Source organism: Cololabis saira, chromosome 14 (assembly GCF_033807715.1).
Source record: "Cololabis saira isolate AMF1-May2022 chromosome 14, fColSai1.1, whole genome shotgun sequence".
NCBI classification, from domain to species: Eukaryota; Metazoa; Chordata; class Actinopteri; order Beloniformes; family Belonidae; genus Cololabis; species Cololabis saira.
In genome coordinates, this window is record NC_084600.1 from 8721345 (window position 1) to 8741073 (window position 19729).

General features: G+C 40.5%; 1 protein-coding gene across 1 annotated transcript in view; it reads left to right on the forward strand.

Moving 5' to 3' along the window:
• The window catches only part of LOC133459546 (protein furry homolog), a 100903-nt gene that overhangs the window by 18750 nt on the left and 62424 nt on the right, over positions 1 to 19729 (forward strand). Inside the window, exons 2-11 of the mRNA XM_061739586.1 lie at positions 1213 to 1406; positions 2370 to 2423; positions 2546 to 2685; positions 3943 to 4033; positions 4370 to 4449; positions 4888 to 4968; positions 13140 to 13308; positions 14012 to 14104; positions 14341 to 14439; positions 18153 to 18254. Of these exons, the coding sequence (XP_061595570.1) occupies positions 1213 to 1406; positions 2370 to 2423; positions 2546 to 2685; positions 3943 to 4033; positions 4370 to 4449; positions 4888 to 4968; positions 13140 to 13308; positions 14012 to 14104; positions 14341 to 14439; positions 18153 to 18254 (1103 nt within the window). The remainder of the gene's footprint in view (positions 1 to 1212; positions 1407 to 2369; positions 2424 to 2545; positions 2686 to 3942; positions 4034 to 4369; positions 4450 to 4887; positions 4969 to 13139; positions 13309 to 14011; positions 14105 to 14340; positions 14440 to 18152; positions 18255 to 19729) is intronic.

A 19729-nucleotide genomic window follows, 5' to 3' on the forward strand; every position in this document is an offset into this window, starting at 1 on the left:
ACCGGAATATTAGCAATAACCCGAATTTTGACTGCATGTAAACGTAGTCACTGACTCCTTATAACTTAAGTGATCTCCAGTTTTAGAGTCAATAGAGGGTCTGCATTGACGTCACTTCCCCACTGGACCAGCCCCCTTACTGCACTGAGTGGCAAAACATCAGCAAAAACAGCTGCAACTAGTGGAGAAGACGGGATAACAGACGATTATCGGCTTAAATTAAAGGCAGTTGGACTTGACAGTGACCCGTACAGTTACCCCAAGAACCAGTGGTCCATGGACATTAATATTTGGTACAGTTACCCCAAGAACCAGTGGTCCATGGACATTAATATTTGGTACAGTTACCAAGAACCAGTGGTCCATGGACATTAATATTTGGTACAGTTACCAAGAACCAGTGGTCCATGGACATTAATATTTGGTACAGTTACCAAGAACCAGTGGTCCATGGACATTAATATTTGGCCACCAATCCAGTTTCCTGATATTTATATGGACTTAATTTCTACGCCGGGGAAATGCACAAAGCAAAGCTTGAAGGCAGACAAAAGTCTTGACGCTTGGTCCGACTTCAAGGCAGGATTTGTTGTAGAAATTAAAGTGATGAGGACACCGAACTTTATTATTTGACCGTTTAACGTTAACTACCCAAAAATCCAACATTACCTGATACAAAATGGGAACCGCAAATCCACGTTTCGGTGCCTGGAATCCAGTTGTTTCTGTGAATTGCAGCAATCCATTTGTCTCTCTTAAGCTTATTTTTCGGCAGTCTGTAAAACGATAACTCCGATTTCTTGCTAAATCTATGAGTACAGTCGATCGCACAACAGCTCTTTCCCATTTTAGATGTTTTCCAGTTGCTCAAACTGAAAGTTTACGCTGCCACTCAGTCTTTCTGACACTCAGTCTTTCTGACACTCAGTCTTTTTGACACTCAGTGGGCGTAACCCGCTGTGAAGTTCCATCTGTGACGTCATGCACATTCCCTCTATATACAGCAAATGCATAACTGGCCATGCCGTGCACGGCTCTTGTTTATTTACCACAAAGTAGAGAAAAGCTCAAATGATTTTAATTTCATAGATACCTTTCCTTAACACTAACCCACAAACTAGGAAGAATCCAGTTCTGGACCTGAGAGCCTGACATCAGCTCCAGTAGAAGCCGCATGATGATGAGAATGTGACCTCTTGTGTCTCCTGTCAGCTTCTCCAGTGGGACTGAAGCCGCCCCTCCCGGCAGCCAGCGGAACGGTGGGAGAGAGGAAAGGTCCCGTCGTCATGGCGCCCGTCAACGTAGACCCCGAGAGCAAGCCGGGCGAGTTCGTCCTCAAAAGCTTGTTCGCCAACTTCACTTTGCTTTCTGAACGCAAGATCCGTATCATCATGGCAGAGCCGCTGGTCAGTGGGTTTTCCTCCCAGTTCTTATCCAGTTTCTCTCAAGTTACACAATCAATGAAAATGCATTCTAGCCATTTGTATGATGTAGTTACTCAGAGTGACTTTTTATGGCAGTGTATCTTGACTAGTTTTTATGCTGGTGAAATGATGTCTGTCAAGTACACTTACAGAGATTTACGAAGCAGAATAATAAACCTCACAACCTCTGCTTTAGAGGGAAGCAATACTTTTATTATTTTCACCAAGCGTTCATTGGTTTCCAAATTGCACATGCACACAGAATCTGAGTCCTAATGTAGATTTAGATTTAGATTTATTTATTTCTTTTAGATTTATTTATTTATTTGCACAATTAAAAATTACACAAATAAAAGTAAGAACTTTACAAATTAAACTGCAGGAAGAGACGAAAACTCAAAGAGCTTATCAGATGCCTCCACCTATAGTTAACCTAAAATGTAATATCATACTTATAATAACAAAATATACAAATGAGCAATTAGAAATCTATAGATGATAGAAATAAATTAAAATTACAAAGAATTTACACAAAAAACAATGATCGGATATATGAATAACGATAAAGAGTACAATTTAATAATTAAGAAACAAACAAAAAATAAAAGACAAAATGTAACTGTGTTGATTCAAATGCTTGCATTGTTTTCACTCCACAGGATTTATCTTGATCTTACATGAATTAATTGTCTGTTAACGTTTTGTTTAACCAACAAAGCTACAAGTTTAATGAGGAGTTCTTTGCTCGCAGTGAATGAATCCGATCTCTGTGACTTTTCAAAGTAAATGGCATTTTTAACTAAGTCATTTCAGCAAACTCACATCATGCAGTGGCTACAATGGTTGCCTGAAGCCATGAGGAATTGAAAATTTAAATTTTCTGCCTAAGTGTTTTGTAATAAATGTCTCTCTTGTTTTCTCGTCTGTGTGATTTTATTCCCCCAGGAAAAGCCACTAAACAAATCTCTGCAGAGAGGAGAAGACTCTCAGTTTGACCAGGTGTGCATGCCTCACACAGACACACCGTTTTTCTCCCGTCACCCAAATCTCAGCGTGGCATTAGCTGATTTTTACAGGTCTAAAATCCCCCTCTCTCACCTTTTTCTTGTTCCTGCATGCAGTTAATCAGCACGATGAGCTCTCTAGCAGAGTATTGCTTGCCATCCATCCTGAAGACGCTGTTTGACTGGTACAAGAGGCAGAACGGCCTGGAGGACGAGTCCCATGAATACCGACCCAGAGCCAACACCAAGTCCAAAAAGTGAGAGAACACAAACCGCACACACGTCTGGCCGCGCCGCTCACACACTCACACACTCACACACTCACACACTCACACACTCACACACTCACACACTCACACACTCACACACTCACACACTCACACACTCACACACGTGTTCTTCTGCTGCTGCTGGTGCCTGGAGAGATTTTATATTAACTGGATAAAAAGTTGGCCAAAGAGGTTAAAGCTGGTGGATATGGGAGATGGAGAGATTAAGATGAGAGATTTCATATTGAATGAACATTTACATCACTAATGTAAGTGTTTTTTTCTAATAATAATAATGATGATAATAATAATGGATTAGATTTATGTTGCGCTTTTCTAGGACACTCAAAGCGCTCTCAGTGGTCGCATTATTCATTCACTCCTCATTCATACTTGGTGACGGTAAACTACATGTGTAGCCATATGGAGGTAGATTTGTCTCTTAATTATTCAATCAAAAAAAAAGATTGCTTCAATCAAAAAATGTATGTTTTCAATCAGAAAAACATTTCACTTCAATCAAAAAAAAAAAAAAAGTGTTTGCATGCAAAAACATTTGAGAATTTGATTGGAAATGTTTTCTTTGATAGAAGTGAAGTGTTTTTTGTTTGAAGCAACTTTTTTGATTGGAGTAGTGTTTTTTTGTGTTTGGGCCATATTATGGGTAGGACATTTGTGTCAAAAAAGAAGTTGCTTCACAAAAGAAAAAATTTTTTCAATAAAAAAAAAAATCACTTCAATAAAAAAAAAGTTTTTCACTCAAAGAAAAAAAAGTGTTTGAATACAAAAAAATATTTTTTATAGCAGATTTTTTTTTTAATTGAAAATATGTATATTTTTTGAAGCAACTTCCTTTTTGATTAAATGATAAAGACACAAATGTCCTACCCATAATATTGCCCAAACACAAAACAACACTACAATCAGAAAAGTTGCTTCAAACTAAAAAAAACTTCACTTCTATCAAAGAAAACATTTCCAATCAAATGCATTTTTTTGAGTCTCAAATATTTTTTTGCATTCAAACACTTTTTTTGATTGAAAATATATTTTTTGATTGAATAATTAAGCCTCCATATAGCCACAGCTGCCCCGGGGCAGACTGACGGAAACGTGGCAGACAATCTGCACCAACGGCCTCTCATTCATACACATCGGTACTCATGGATACACACACGTGTGTACAGTCGGTGAGGTGGTTACTACGTTAACTGATGAATGAAAATGTAATGTTGTCTGTTTCAGTGACGAACAACAGAAGGACTACTTACTGGAGCGAAGGGATTTGGCAATAGACTTCATCTTTTCTCTAGTACTTATAGAAGTTTTGAAGCAGGTGAGACTTTTGAAGATGTGATATTTTAATACTCAGTATCTTGTCCTTTTAAGCCCAGAAGATGGAGAGGTAGGAAAATAGAACACTTAGTTCATGATAAAACACTTAAAACACCTGTATGTAGCATGCTCTCTTACCCACTTCTGTCCACTGGTCACTGAATTACTCCCAACGTAAAAAGCAATTCCTGATCTGTTCCAATAAATATAAATCATATTTACCAGACTGCCAGTAGAATATTATTAAACCACTTTTTTTTTAGATGTATATTTAAATTTTGCAGATTAAATGATGTTATCCATCGATCATCAATATTTCTTCTCCCCGTTGTTCCAGATCCCGCTCCATCCTCTTTTGGACGGACTCATCCAAGAAGTTGTAAATCTGGCCTTCAAGCACTTCAGATACAAGGAAGGGTAAGAGGACTGACCTTAAGAAACACAAAAAAAATGACCATAGAGCAGTTTGGCTGAAACATACACTGCAAAAACTCAAAATCTTAACAAGAATATTTGTCTTATTTCTAGTTAAAATGTCTCATTTTTAGTAAAAAAAAAAAATCTCATTACACTTACACTTATTTCAAGTGAAAATCTACCTGAAAAAGGTGAAAATTGTCAAATAACAAGTTATTTTTCTGGTAATGACTCTTGTTTTAAGTGTAATGAGATTTTATGACAAAAAATTAGACATTTTAACTAGAAATAAGACAAATATTCCTGGTAAGATTTTGAGTTTTTGCAGTGTAGTTTTAATTTTAGGTTTGTAGAGATGTGTTTTTTGTTATCAGAGGTCTCTGTAACACGATGCATGATTGATGGATATATGTATTGATGTTTGTTGTTATTTTATAGGTATCTGGGGCCAAACACGGGCAACATGCACATCGTGGCCGATCTCTATGCTGAAGTAGTGGGAGTGGTAGCACAGTCAAGGTACTTCATATTGCAAACGCATTGTGTTTGTATGTTTTGGCTTCAGATTGGTCTTATCTGTTATCTGAGTAATAACCCAGGTGCTGTTGCAGCAGTGGGGCCGTTTGTCTTTGTGGAGCTCTGTATCACAGTAGCTTCCTGTCCTGCAGACCCAACTCTCAGTGTTCCCTAACACTGTCTCTCAGCCTCGTGCACAATTGACAAAGCCATGTAGTACAGTGTGTTCTGTGTTTGTGTACATGCAGATGCTGACGCTCAGGTTGCTGGTCCTCCAGTTGTGTAATGTTGTCCCTGATGAGGGCGGAACACTGTTCCCATTCTGCAGAGCTTTATTCCAGTGTGTTGTGGGTTCATAAGGCACTTCAGTAACTGATTACAGTCCTAACATATGTCATTTAACACCAATTTAGAATCAGATCAGAGTAAATACTTGACTCCCTCCTGTTTTGGGGATGAGTTTTGTACGGTGGCCGAGACCCGCCATTGCTGAAAATAAAAGTAACGCTGCAAACAGAAACAAACGCCGCTGCAAATTAAAGAAACGCTGAAAATATAAAGAAACCCCGCTGCAAATAAAATTAAAAAAAGCAACGCAAATAAAAAAGCCACCACGGAAGTGAATTACCGGGGACTATTTTTGCTGATGCACCGGTGTTTTTATGTGAGGGGAGAAGAAGAAGACGAAAAAAAATTACACGTAGCGACGTTGAACACTAACCTTTTCACTTATTTTCTTGTTCGTTCTTCTTATTCCTCGCTCTTCTTATTTCTTCCTTTTCACTTACGTCTTTGTCGTCTTCCTCTCCTCTCACGTAAAAAACACTGGTGCATCAGCAAAAATATTTCCCCGTAATTCACTTCCATTGTGGCTTTTTTATTTGCGTCGTTTTTTTTAATTTGCAGCGGGGTTTCTTTATATTTGCAGCATTTCTTTTATTTGCAGCGGCGTTTGTTTCTATTTGCAGCGTTACTTTTATTTTCAGCAATGGCGGGTCTCGGCCCCCGTAGTTTTCCATCTTGTAAGCTTCTAATGCCCATTTCAGTGTGAAATATTTCTACTTAGGCACACACACACACTCCACAGTCTTTACTTCTTTCTTTCAACCAACTGAAATGTTTTCCAGCTTGGTTTGTGAATCAGAGTTGCGGTTTATCATACTGACTCAGTACAAACCACAAGGCTGATAACCTCTTACTTGAATGCGGTGTTGACCCCCGTGAAACATGCAAGAGTATGTGCGTAAAGCACATGCTCCTTCCCTCCGCATCACCCTTCCAGATGCCTTTCTAAATATAGGCTCCTGACGCTGTTGGTAAGACGTATCTGGATGGTGAGCATATACACAAGCCCACACTCAGGCATACACACCCATGTCCATATGCAAAACACACACACACACACACACACACACACACACACACACACACACACACACACACACACACACACACACACACACACACACACACACACACAGATGAACACTTTTTGCTTCATTGCGTTTCACTAACTGCAACACCACTCAGCTCCAGGAACGACAACATTCCCAGAAACGTTTGAGGATCGTAGAGCTTCATGCATCGTTGTTACCTTTTACCCAGGGGGCCAAGCAGAAAAACAGACATGGAGCGTTGTAAAAGGTTTGACACCAGAAATGATATCTAGGACCTTCAAGGATCACAACCTTGGTGGACAACCCGGTCAACTAGCTGCTGGAAAGCTACAGGAGGCCAAAAACCCTCTTTTTGGGACATTTTCCAGGCGAAATTATGTATCTGCAAATATTTAGGTACTACAATGGCATTTATAGTCATAGAACTATAACATTTGGCAGAGAGTATGTTGACACATAGGGGAAGACAGGAAAATAATATTCTGGGCCTTGCTGCAACTCTATTTTAAGATATCACTCTCAACATCCCAAAAAAGACAAAAAAAAGTACTGCTCGCCTAACAAATTCTCATGAAAATCAATATTTTTCAGTACTTTATGGAGAATATCTATGCCTACCATGTATATAGAAAACTTCCTTAATTCATAAGCTTTCATTTGAGTCCAAGATGGCCTTTCTATCTCGAAAGCTGCACTAGCTGTGGCCAAATGTCTGCTCTATATCCCAAATCGAGAATTGTACTGAAACTGAATTTCCAGTCAGTGTTCCACGAGATGAGATCAAGTGCTATTTCTTCTTCTATCATTTGAATAACATCCTATATTGATACTTAGATATTGATGATAATAAGAAACAAAATTCCTGTCAGCAAAACATTTATTTTCATTTGGCTTTTCATAAATTGAATACAAAATAGCCATTTTCGTGGCCAGGACTAGATTGTGATTTTAAAAAAAGAAAAGAAAAAAAAGTAAACTGACATAATACATGTCCAAATTACAGCAGGTATAACAGGTTTTAGTATCAGTGTCTAGTTTTCTGATTCACTGCTGCTGCCAATGAACTCCAATGTGACTGTGTTTAATCTGTTGCATCTGGTTGTCAGTCCCTGGCAAGTGCACCCTATGTAGCATGGAACTCCCTTCTTTGCACAGGAACAGTTCTTCTGGCAACCTTTGACACATCCACATGAGATTGTCTTGTTCATTGACATAGGCCAGGCTGGCTTTGTAGAAGAGATGGGAACTGCTTTTCCATTATCCATAGACCATCCAAATTCTGTGCACAAGGGAATTTTTGGCTTGGATATGTGTGCACTCTTGTCAATAAGTGTTGCTAGAGCAGCCCTTTTCAGGTGCAGGAGAAATGCTTCTTCTGTTGGGGGTAGTAGCTTTAAGAGTGTTGATCTGTTGTTCAGGAACTTGTATGCTCTCAGTTTGCCCAGATCTGAATCCTCAAAATGATCTGCTGTGGCTGTATACACAGCTATGGTGAGGTCCCGTGCCTGATTAAGGACGTCATCTGTTATGGCATCGGTTGGGTTCTCACCAAATTCTTCCAGTGCTGGTATGTCCAGAATCATGCTTCTCTTAAACCACGCCTTCTTTCCACTGAAATATGGGTAACTAGTTGTATCTCTGCCACTCAGACTGTGGACAAAGGGCATTGCACAACACTGTGAAGGTCCCAGTGCCACAACCATTCTATGGATAGGCAAGTATGCATTTTGGGCTGTTCTCACCCACAGCTCTGCTAGATCACTAAGATGCGTTGCACCATAGTACAGGCACATGACAATGATGTCAGTGTCATTTGCATGTATGACAACTCTGTCAACTCCTTCATTCTGGACACTGTAGAGGGTGTGGAGTATGATCCTGGTGTCAGCCTCCTGCTGTGTAGACTCCAGAGCAGGAACATGCATAACAGACCCTCCTGTCAGCACTACACTCTTGGGGCCTGATTTACTAAAGGTTTGCGTGTGTAGAAAACGTGTGCAAACTTGACAGCACCCACAAACCAATGTGCCAGCTGATCTACTAACAGCGTGCAAAGAGGACTGCGCCTCTCAAATGAGCAAAATAGCACACGCTATTCATTTAGTACTTTTGCCCTGATGAATAATCAATATGGGGCGTACCCGCCAGAAATAAATACTGGGAGGGGAAAATGCAAATATCTCCATTTACCACCCGCAATGAGATTTACCAAGCCTGAAGGTTTTTGCGGGGATTGTGATTGCGTCTGTATTTAATACGTTCGAAAGGAAGGTGCTAATCTCCACATGCAAAAGGAGAAATATTTTATTTGAATGTTAAATCGAATATTATTCAGCAAAAGGTTGCCACAGGAGGCACATTCATTTTTTTATTTGTGATAATAAATAAATCACGTGTTTTCATGGAGAAAACAGCGTTTCTCATTGTGCGCCTATACTTGTTCTGCAGTTGTCATACCCCGGTGTTGTGCCGTATTCAGCACCCCTGCCGTGAAAAGCACCCCCTCGTCTGACAAAAATGATATTCTCATTCCGTGTCACGTTCTGTTTAGCGTCCAGTTTTGTGTTAATGATTCATGTTTAAATGCGCTCATGGATTCCACAATAGTCATACTTTCCCACAATCACAGTCACAGATAACAAAAATCGGGTAAATGGTTATTGATGTCATTAATTAATAGCCTGCTTACTGTGTTGTCTTCCATAATATTTGTAAATATATATAATATAAACTCCTAAGTATGTGTTTGTGTGAGTGTGTATATATAAATATATTGAAGTGTCAGTGTGTTGTTTTTTTTCTTGGTCTACTTATCATTGAATATACGAGGGGGTGCTTTTCACGGCAGGGGTGCTGAATACGGCACAACAATTTGCCTCGTCCACTAATATCTCTAACTCCAACTCGTCAAATTTCATTTTGCGCTTGCGACTATATCCTGCTTTCCATCCAGACTCTGCATGGCGCAAAGTTTGCGCCATGCAGAGCCGTAAGACGCGCAACACCTCATTTAAATACTGCTGTTTGCACATGTTATCAATTGCGCACGCAATCTTAGTTGATCACCCGCAAAACACACAACAACAGCACGTGCAAACTTTTTCAGTGAACACGCAATTTAGTACTCTTTATTTAGGATCTTAGTAAATCGGGCCCTTGGTCTATTCTTTGAAACCACCACCCAGGTAGAGATGAGTTGGGCCAAGAACAGGTTCCAGTTGCTCATTCTCAGACCATTTGTCACAGAGGAAGCTCAGAAGATTTGCTTTGTTAGCTGGGACTGCAAAAAACTCCTTTGGGTCTGGAGCTGTGAACTGCTCACTGACTTCATACACTTTGGCTGGTTTTGATCGAGCATATCTCTTTTCCTGCTCAGCTGATTTAAGGCTGGGTCCACTGTACCTGTCACAACAGAAGTGTATGATCTGAGTGCCAGCAGGCACATCATTCAGCAGCAAGTTTTTGTATCGCTCAGCAATAGTTCCAAATAGTACTTCATTGCTCTTGCCAGATGCAAATGTTTTACCCCCAGACTTCTTGGATTTTGTGTTTTGTGTGTGGAAGGTGTTAAGCTTCACAATACTTGTCTTCTTCTGATCACTGGACTGCTTTTCCATTATCCATATACCATCCAAATTCTGTGCACAAGGGAATTTTTGGCTTGGATATATGTGCACTCTTGTCAATGAGTGTTGCTAGAGCAGCAGAGATTCGTGTCCAGGGATGCTGAGATGGTAGTCAAGGTCATGGCAGCAGTAGAGACCAACCCATTCACAACAGCCACACCATGCCTGATCAACATATCAACTGGACAATGTGCAGATTCCACAGTCAAGGACAACTTGACAAATGTGAAAGCACTTGGTTTGAGGGCTCTATCAGAGTCACTGTCCAGTGATCAGAAGAAGACAAGTATTGTGAAGCTTAACACCTTCCACACACAAAACACAAAATCCAAGAAGTCTGGGGGTAAAACATTTGCATCTGGCAAGAGCAATGAAGTTACTGCCCTTCTGCGCATGACACAGATCATTGCCAGTGGCGGAGAGCTTAACATTGTGGACTTCATCGGCAACCACGAATGCAGTGACTTTCCCCCATCCCTCTTCCAGGAGGATGGCAGTATGAGAACTGGTACCAAGGCAAGCCTAGTAAAGATTCTGAAAGAGGAGACCAAAGTGAACAGCATCCCTAATCTGCTTCAAGATGGCAAAAAGACAGCAGTAGTTGATGCTATGTGTGTCATAAGACACTGGTGTTTTCAAAAAGGTGAACTATTTGGAACTATTGCTGAGCGATACAAAAACTTGCTGCTGAATGATGTGCCTGCTGGCACTCAGATCATACACTTCTGTTGTGACAGGTACAGTGGACCCAGCCTTAAATCAGCTGAGCAGGAAAAGAGATATGCCCGATCAAAACCAGCCAAAGTGTATGAAGTCAGTGAGCAGTTCACAGCTCCAGACCCAAAGGAGTTTTTTGCAGTCCCAGCTAACAAAGCAAATCTTCTGAGCTTCCTCTGTGACAAATGGTCTGAGAATGAGCAACTGGAACCTGTTCTTGGCCCAACTCATCTCTACCTGGGTGGTGGTTTCAAAGAAGAGACCAAGAGTGTAGTGCTGACAGGAGGGTCTGTTATGCATGTTCCTGCTCTGGAGTCTACACAGCAGGAGGCTGACACCAGGATCATACTCCACACCCTCTACAGTGTCCAGAATGAAGGAGTTGACAGAGTTGTCATACATGCAAATGACACTGACATCATTGTCATGTGCCTGTACTATGGTGCAACGCATCTTAGTGATCTAGCAGAGCTGTGGGTGAGAACAGCCCAAAATGCATACTTGCCTATCCATAGAATGGTTGTGGCAATGGGACCTTCACAGTGTTGTGCAATGCCCTTTGTCCACAGTCTGAGTGGCAGAGATACAACTAGTTACCCATATTTCAGTGGAAAGAAGGCGTGGTTTAAGAGAAGCATAATTCTGGACATACCAGCACTGGAAGAATTTGGTGAGAACCCAACCGATGCCATAACAGATGACGTCCTTAATCAGGCACGGGACCTCACCATAGCTGTGTATACAGCCACAGCAGATCATTTTGAGGATTCAGATCTGGGCAAACTGAGAGCATACAAGTTCCTGAACAACAGATCAACACTCTTAAAGCTACTACCCCCAACAGAAGAAGCATTTCTCCTGCACCTGAAAAGGGCTGCTCTAGCAACACTTATTGACAAGAGTGCACACATATCCAAGCCAAAAATTCCCTTGTGCACAGAATTTGGATGGTCTATGGATAATGGAAAAGCAGTTCCCATCTCTTCTACAAAGCCAGCCTGGCCTATGTCAATGAACAAGACAATCTCATGTGGATGTGTCAAAGGTTGCCAGAAGAACTGTTCCTGTGCAAAGAAGGGAGTTCCATGCTACATAGGGTGCACTTGCCAGGGACTGACAACCAGATGCAACAGATTAAACACAGTCACATTGGAGTTCATTGGCAGCAGCAGTGAATCAGAAAACTAGACACTGATACTAAAACCTGTTATACCTGCTGTAATTTGGACATGTATTATGTCAGTTTACTTTTTTTTCTTTTCTTTTTTTAAAATCACAATCTAGTTCTGGCCACGAAAATGGCTATTTTGTATTCAATTTATGAAAAGCCAAATGAAAATAAATGTTTTGCTGACAGGAATTTTGTTTCTTATTATCATCAATATCTAAGTATCAATATAGGATGTTATTCAAATGATAGAAGAAGAAATAGCACTTGATCTCATCTCGTGGAACACTGACTGGAAATTCAGTTTCAGTACAATTCTCGATTTGGGATATAGAGCAGACATTTGGCCACAGCTAGTGCAGCTTTCGAGATAGAAAGGCCATCTTGGACTCAAATGAAAGCTTATGAATTAAGGAAGTTTTCTATATACATGGTAAGCATAGATATTCTCCATAAAGTACTGAAAAATATTGATTTTCATGAGAATTTGTTAGGCGAGAAGTACTTTTTTTTGTCTTTTTTGGGATGTTGAGAGTGATATCTTAAAATAGAGTTGCAGCAATGCCCAGAATATTATTTTCCTGCCTTCCCCTATGTGTCAACATACTCTCTGCCAAATTTTATAGTTCTATGACTATTAATGCCATTGTAGTACCTAAATATTTGCAGATACATAATTTCGCCTGGAAAATGTCCCAAAAAGAGGGTTTTTGGCCTCCTGTAGCTTTCCAGCAGCTAGTTGACCGGGTTGTCCACCCAGGTTGTGATCCTTGAAGGTCCTAGATATCATTTCTGGTGTCAAACCTTTTACAACGCTCCATGTCTGTTTTCCCAAAAAATGGGGTTTTGCCCCCTGGGTATTTCTACGGAAGATAATCAGAGCCAGGCAGGAGAAAAAATATTTGAGAGGGGAAGATTTTCTTTTATTGTGAACTTCGGGAAAAAAGTCGAAATGTCGAAAAAAAAGTAGAAATGTTGAGATTAATGTTGAAATACAATTTCTAGAATAAAGACGAAATTTCGTGAATAAAGTCGAAACTTTCGAGAAATACATTTCGACTTTTTTCTCCAAAATTGTACTTCAACATTATTCTTGACTTTTTTCCTCAACATTTCGCCTTTTTTCTCGAAATTGTAGTTCAACATTAATCTTGACATTTTGACTTTTTTCTCAAAGTGCATAATGAAAAAAAATCTTCCTCCTCTAAAATTTTTTTTTTTTCTTCCTGCGTGGCCGTAATACTCTTCCGTACCTTTCCCTTACAGGTTCCCAGCAGTACGGAAAAAGTTCATCTCTGAGCTGAAGGAGCTGAGACAGAAGGAGCAGAGCCCCTACGTCATTCAGTCCACCATCAGCCTCATCATGGGACTCAAGTTTTTCCGCATCAAAATGTACCCGGTGGAGGACTTTGAAGCCTCCTTCCAGTTCATGCAGGTTGGCTCATCTGGAATCATTTACTATCTCACCTGGTATTCACATGCATGGCATTAAAACAATAACAATTATCTGATTAGATTGTCCTCTTGTGAATGCAGCCATTAGCATCTGGAAGCTGTTTAGTGCTCTCACAGAGCCACCCACTTAAGTTCCCCTGAAGTCACGAGGGTTAAGTGCTTTACCTGTTTTCCCCTTTTTTTTTGTAAATGGGGAGACTTTTTCTAATTGCCTTTCCTACAGGACTGTCTCAGAAAATTAGAATATTGTGATAAAGTCCTTTATTTTCTGTAATGCAATTAAAAAAAAAGTGTCATACATTCTGGATTCATTACAAATCAACTGAAATATTGCAAGCCTTTTATTATTTTAATATTGCTGATTATGGTTTACAGTTTAAGATTAAGATTCCCAGAATATTCTAATTTTTTGAGATAGGATATTTGAGTTTTCTTAAGCTGTAAGCCATGATCAGCAATATTAAAATAATAAAAGGCTTGCAATATTTCAGTTGATATGTAATGAATCCAGAATGTATGATATTTTTGCATTACAAAAAATAAAGGACTTTATCACAATATTCAAATTTTCTGAGACAGTCCTGTATATTAAGGGAGGGATTGTAACGATGAGCTTGCATGTACAGTCACCCGACACTCTTTCCATCACTGCCCCTGACTGTCTTTTCTCTCCGTGTCTATAGGAGTGCGCCCAGTATTTCTTGGAAGTGAAAGATAAAGACATTAAGCACTCGTTGGCAGGACTCTTTGTGGAAATACTCGTACCTGTAGCTGCTGTAAGTGCATTCATCCCAGCACTCAGAGCAAAACAATCCTGCATAAAAGTTCAAATCATAATGTAAAGTTTGCCTATAAAGTGAAACGTTTGACTTTATCGCCACACAAACATGTCTGTAGAACTTGAAGTGTTTATATCTTAAGCTCACTAACGTGGAGTGTTTTGCCTGTCGACATCAAGTAAACCCGTTGGTTTTAAAAGAACTGGCACTCATCCTTATCCATCCTCCCTCAGACTGTGAAAAATGAGGTGAACGTTCCCTGTCTCCGGAATTTTGTGGAGAGTTTGTACGATACCACTCTGGACCTGTCGTCGAGGAAGAAGCACTCTCTGGTGAGTTCCCAGCACTACTCTGCTTCATTTCCTCTCCATGCCAACATCTGGTGAAGCTACCAACATGTGTTGGTTTCATCTCTCAAACAAGAGTGCAGGACATGGACTAGTTTTTGAAAACGGTGCCAGGTGGGCCTAATTTTTCCACAGCAATAAATATACAGTAGTACACCTTCTTTCTTAAAGTCTCCAGAGAACAAACATTTAATCAAAGTCCTGGTAACTGTTAGAAGGGGTGGAGTTGAATGGATGCATGTCGGTGCATCTCCATTACTAAAATACTACCAGTGTTGTGCAAGTTCCTACTTCTCATGAACTACTGTAGTTCAAAGTTCAGTTCACATAGTTTAAACATGAACAGTTCAGGCTCATAGTTCACCATTTTCATTTTGAACTAGTTCAAATTCAGTTCATTTTAATATTTTTAGGTGAGAAGTACGAATGAAACACCACCCTCTCCTAAAACTGTTCACTGTACAATCATGTATTGTCCTAGTGGCTTTTCAACTTTCCTCAGAGGCTGTAAATCTCCAACATTGTAGTCCATTATCAGTTTGTCTACCTGTTACTGGTAAATCAGAAAAGACATTGGATTTACTGGTTAAGTTGCCAGTCAATGTATGAAATTTATCTTCATTATAGTAGTTACATGAATTAGACTCACTATTAAATCTGCTAAAGAAATGAACATCTGGGTCATGTAAATCCATACAATCCATACAATTATAATCACTTGCAGTGAATGGGCTAAAAGATCCAACCATGAGAAGATCATGTTGAAATCAGCTCCAGTGCATACCTGTTGAGGTTAGACATCTCCCTGCTGTCTTGGGGTGCTGCTGCGAGGATGTATGGTCAATTTGTCGTGACGGAGGAAAGCAATGTCCCCACTGTCTCGAGCAGCTTTCAACTTGGGCATTAGGTCTTTACTTTTCTGGCGGACGGCATCAGTATAATCCTCATTTATGTACATTTTGGAGCCTTTAAGGTATTTGGCCCTCTGGAGAATCATTGATCTGTCCTTGTACTTAGCAAACTTAACTACAGTCGGCCTGGGTCTGTCACTCCCTGACCCAGGTTTCCCTGCACAGGACTGGGGTCGTTTGGGGCTGTTGGGTCTTCTTGCTCTTTCCTTGATGACTTTATTTGATTGTCAAGGACTTGCAGATATTTCCTCCCACTGGACGGATGCTTTAACTCCACATGACGTTTCAAATGTGAAGTTGACGAAGCAGAAGTTCAGACTTGTTTTCTCAGGTGGACATAATTTGAACAGAAAGGTTAGATTTTTACCGTCGGACTCTTTGGGAGACGATGTGTAAAATTCCTGCAGATAATGATAAGGATCATCATCTATGTATCGCTGAAGCTGCGTCTGCAACGTCTCTCTCTTCACTGGTCATGTAAAGATGCACCGGGCTTGGACCGCCGTTGCCATGGAGATGGTGCCCGTTGTTATGCTAGTGTGTGCACTGCATTGTGGGTAATGTAGTGTGAAGTCGTCGTCTTGTCGAGTATTTTAAATGTGCACTGCCCGCTGGTGAAACGAGATTCCGTGATAATTGGACCTAAACAGTGAAGCTGAAACTCACGTAATCTGATCAGTTCAAATTCCAGTTCTTGATCTGCAGAATGAACAAGTTCACGTTCAAGTTTTGCAAATATGTTGCGTTCAGTTCAACGTTCTCACAGAAATGAACGTGTTCAATGAACGCGTTCATTTGAACGCGTTCATGCACAACACTGAATACTACTACTAATAATAATAATTTTCCTTTATTAATCACACAATGGGGACATTCTTTCGCTGCATTTGACCCATATCTAGTCAAACTAGGAGCAGAGCCATTTGTCCAGCGCCCGGGCAGCAGTGAGGGTTAATGCCTTGCTCAGGGGCCCAAAGTGATTATCCTGTTGCAATCCAGGGGCTTGCACCTGACCAGCCCCCTCTGTAACCACTAGGCTACCACTGCCCCAAACATCATCAATATAATAAAATGTGATATTTCTGTCACCTAACTAGTGTTTTCTAAAGTATATTTAATCTGTACGTCATTGCTTATTTTCCTATCTAACTGGAACTAAAGTGAGACGCCGTTAGCTGCCTTTAGTGCTCTAACTTGTCCGGGTTTCCTTGAAAGGAAAACTGATGCCTGCACATTTTTTTAAAACAAGTTGACATCCAGTGGAAAATGATACAAGGAAACATTGGTCTGGAACAAGAGAGTGGTTATTCAGGAAGACAGAGACATTTTGTAACAAAGGTGTTTTCCTTTATCGTCTTCGAATCACAATAGTACGAGCTTAAACATTATTACATGTTGATGCAAAGCCCTTCAAATAGAGTTAAAACATTGTTAAGCAAATAAGATTCAATTATAACAATTGGTCACCTATTTGTTCAAGAAAATAGTTTCTGATAATCAGTTCAGATATCTGTGTGGCATGTTCTCACAGCCACTGGTGTGAGCCTCTTCTATTGACCGGTAAATCGAGAGCTTCACCTTTCGACTCAGCTCCCTCTTCACCACGACGGTCCGGTACATCGACCGCATTACTGCGGACGCTGCACCGATCCGTTTGTCAATCTCCCGCTCCATTGTTCCCTCACTCGTGAACAAGATCCCGAGATACTTGAACTCCTCCACCTGAGGCAGGACTTCTCCACCCACCCGGAGAAGGCATGCCACCCTTTCCCGGTGGAGAACCATGGCCTCGGTTTTGGAGGTGCTGATTCTCATCCCTGCCGCGTCACACTCAGCCTCAAACCGTCCCAGCGCATGCTGGAGGTCCCGGTCCGATGAAGCCAACAGGACAACGTCATCTGCAAAAAGCAGAGATGAAATCCTGAGGTTTCCAAACCGGATCCCCTCCGGGCCCTGGCTGCGCCTAGAAATCCTGTCCATAAAAATTATGAACATTTATTATTTATGTATTTATTTTTTGTGTATTCATTTATTTATTTATTTATTTTATTATATATATATATATATATATATATTTTTTTTAATAAAAATAATTAATTGTAATTTTTTTGTAATACTGTATTTGACCCGGTCTTTGTACGTTTTGACTGTATAGAAACATAATTCTCGTCAGTTGTGTGAAATAAGACCTGGAAACAGGCATTGCGGCATAGAATGATCAAATTGGTTTAATTCACCATACGAATTGTTACAGATTACTTTTGTAACGTAATTGTTGCCATTGTAAGAATGAGATGTACCTGCTGTACTCTACTGCCCTTACTTTTTAACAACTTGTGCTTTTTATTATTTTACCTCTTTTCTTATCATGTTATTTCATTTTATTTTTTATTTACTGTTTAATTGTGTCTTGCCGCTTTTAATGTCAATGTAAAGCACTTTGAATGACCTGGTGTTGAATTGTGCTATACAAATAAACTTGCCTTGCCATTGACAAAGCATCCTCTAAAGGATGACGTGCGTGCAGATCTGCATCACATCTAAGGATGGATGGACGGATGAGGCAGGGACTTCTGCTATGTTGATTTTTTATTTTTTTATTTTCTTTTCTTCACATCGGCCTCTTCTGTCTGTTCTCCTAGCAGTGCCGTTCATACCGCTGTTGCTTTAATTGAAATATGAAATGGAGGATGTTTTCTATTTAGAGGAGGAAAACTACGTTATATGGTCTGTGAGTGACTGCTGAACTTCTAACAGTATTTCCCATCTGATGTGTCTCCACACCAGGCCCTTTACCCCCTGGTGACGTGTCTGCTGTGCGTCAGCCAGAAGCAGTTCTTCCTCAGCCGCTGGCACGTTTTCCTCAACAACTGCCTTTCTAACCTCAAGGTCAGTTTTTCTGTCTTTGCAGTGCAGACACAAGAACAACTGTTGGTGTGTTTGTTTCCTCCGTAGTGTGTGTGTACGGTGCCCCCCCCTAGACTATCAGGTGGTATCCTACCCGTCGTGATGTCCTACTTTGTGTCACTGCGCATGCGCACGAGTCAACAGCGTCGCCTTGACAAAAACAACACGGAATTGTCCTACCGATCTGCTGTTTATGAAGAAATGCCCCAATCATAATTCCAGCTTCCTTTACCAAGGTTGCTGATCTTCTACTGCATCTTCATTTTACCCCCAACTACTACCCCACCCCTCATATCCACTGATATCCACTTTTTATGCACAGGTTGATTTCTCACATGGAGGCTACTGCTGCATTCAGATGAATATGAAAATCTGATGAATATGAAACTTTGCATAAACCTTTTCTTTATGATACTTCCTCGGAATGTGCATTTTACTTCTTTTCAAAAAGAAATTAGTGATAAAAAATAGATGTATGTGTATATGTAGTTTGAAAATGTATTGAAACACAACAAGATGAGATACAGGCAGTTCTATCCGCATGCGTGTATGTGACAGCATGATTTGACGGGGTATTTTCATCTGCCAAATCGTGCTACATGATATCTATGTGCGTCCACATAGATATCATCAGGTAGGATGATTGGACAGATGAAAATACCCCGTCAGATCACGCTTCCACATAGATTAATGTTGATGTCTATGTGGAAGCGTGATGTGACGGGGTATTTTCATCTGTCAAATCATCCTACCTGCCAATATCTATGTGGAAGCGTGATTTGACGGGTTTTTTTTCTTCCACCGAAGCGTCGTACACATTTGGAAGCTATTTGGAAGCACATTCTGACTTCCTGCTGTTAAGTCGTCTATTTGCATGAAAAAGCCTTTGGAAAAAAAGAAACTGAGATAAAAGAAACGGGGATCGTACGGTAGTATTTTCCGCGGAGGTAGGACACCTCGCCGAGGTAGGACACCTCGCCGAGGTAGGACACTTCGGGCAGAGAAGTATGTAATTTCATCTTACGGGTAGGATGATTCACAGAGATAGGACAACTCGGCAGAACACCGGATCGTATCATAAATCTCTACTCATGGGGAGAACACAGTGGGAGTGACGGCACATCGTCAACGCAGGAGAGCTGACGCTGCACAAGTCTGCAGCAGCACCACCTAATAGCTTTTCATCTATAAAATCGGCCATCAGTGTCGTCTCAGGGAAACATTTCAGCTTCAGGACTCAGGGATTGATGGGGGTGCATAAAAACTTCAGTAGACGTTCATGACCGCGCTGTGAATCATAACAGTCCCAACTAATATCGATCATTCGTGACGGCGCAGCTTTTCTCTCAGACACTTCCTGGCATTATTGGCTAAGAGGAAGCATTTACATCAGTACAGCAATGTTAAATCATGTTCATGGTGTAAGATGGTCATTTCTGTTATTGTTTGCATGCATG